General features: G+C 15.0%; 1 protein-coding gene across 1 annotated transcript; it reads right to left on the reverse strand.

Annotated features, from left to right (window-relative positions):
* Positions 1-40: 40 nt before the first annotated feature.
* PGAL8A_00460100 (conserved Plasmodium protein, unknown function) lies at positions 41-1,306 on the reverse strand (the record flags this gene model as incomplete). Its single annotated transcript, XM_028673364.1, has 5 exons — positions 41-91; positions 166-284; positions 408-578; positions 810-953; positions 1,054-1,306. 5 exons carry the CDS (start codon positions 1,304-1,306, stop codon positions 41-43), a joined length of 738 nt encoding a protein of 245 aa, XP_028529824.1.
* Between the last annotated feature and the right edge of the window lie 436 nt (positions 1,307-1,742).

A 1,742-nucleotide genomic window follows, 5' to 3' on the forward strand; every position in this document is an offset into this window, starting at 1 on the left:
TTTTTTTTTTTTTTTTTTTTTTTTTTTTTTTGTTTCTAATTTAGGATATATTCGATTTATATTTTAAAAATATTAGAGAGGCTAACTGCATCTATATATGTATAAAAAAAAAATGATAAGAAATTAGGAAATTTTAATATAATTTTTATTTTATTTTTAGCTTACCATTACTCCATATTTATATGCTACGTCTTCTAAAGAAGTGTTAATTTCTGATATTTTTGAAAATAAAAGTTCATTTTTATTTTCAATTTTTTTCAATCTATCCATATATATTTCTGTCTCTATATATATTTATAAAATAGAATAAATAAATATTATTAAAATTTTTAAGTATTACGATTCCTTTGTTAGAATAATTTTAGAAAATTAAATAATTTCTAATAATTTTTTATTTATTATTTAACCTGATATTTTATAGCTGTTTATATTTTCTTTTAATTTGACAATCTCTTTAATTTTAGAACTATAATTCCTCATAAAATCTAAATGTGACAAAATTATATTTTTTTTATATTCAAATGTATTATATACATCTACAATGCTATTACTGTGAATATAAATATAAAAGTCATTATCTAAAAAGCAAAAAATAAAAAATGAAAATTAAAAATAATTATATATATATATATTAAAGATATTATAATAATTAATATTATTTTTTTTTCAAGATTTTTGTTTTTTTCAATTGTTCATTTCATGAAATACATATATATTTTTTCTTTTTAGCAAATTATATTTTTTATTTTTATTTTATTATTATAATATTTTGTTATATAATTTATTTAATTATGTATATATATAATTACAATGGTTATATATATCACACAAAAAATCTTTCGATATTTGTTGTAATATTATTTTGATGGCACACAAATGTACTGAAATACTATTTTTGTGCTTATGCTTTTTTATCATTTCTATTAACTCCTCTTTATTAGCATTAAAGTTATCTTAAAAAAAAAAAAAAAAATATGATATTAAAAAAATTAATAAGCCTAAATTATGTATATATATATATATTTCATTTTAATTGATGACAAATTAACAAACCAAAAGGTATATTTTCTAAATATGATTTTAATTCATTAAAAATATTCTTATTTTCTTCACTTTTTATTTCATTATCTTTATCGTCAATAATAATATTTGATTCATTCAAATAACAATCTTTGTTTTCTTCTGATGTTTTTTCTTTACTATTATTTTCGTAAAATTTTATATCACCTATAACTTTTTCTATTTTCAGCATTCGATTTTTTAAATTATCTAAAAATGCTTTTTTCTCTTCAAAATTCAATTTCATTTTTTTTTTTTTTTTTATAAATATAATAATACTTTTTCTAAGTCTTTTGTAAAAACTAATTATATCATGCATTAACATAAATTGTTTATGTGTTACATTTATTATTTAAATGTAGCATTTATATTATAAAATAACTAAAAAAAATAAATATATTATAAAAATAAGTCAAAAAAGTGATCAATCACTGCATTAAAATTGTATGCTCATATAATTTTTATTACATAAAATAATTAATAATTAAATTGTTAATCAAATTTATATATTTCCTTAAAAAAATTTTTTTTTAACATTTTTTTATATTTTTACATATACATGTAACAATTTATTATTTTTATTTCCCTTTTTATAAATTAAGTGAAACCATTTCTGCTTTAATTCAAGAAAAAAAAAAATATTATAGCAAAATTTTTACTTAAAAAAAAAAAAAAAAAAAATA

The sequence above is a fragment of the Plasmodium gallinaceum genome (genome assembly GCF_900005855.1).
Source record: "Plasmodium gallinaceum strain 8A genome assembly, contig: PGAL8A_v1_130, whole genome shotgun sequence".
In the NCBI taxonomy this organism is placed as follows: Eukaryota; Apicomplexa; class Aconoidasida; order Haemosporida; family Plasmodiidae; genus Plasmodium; species Plasmodium gallinaceum.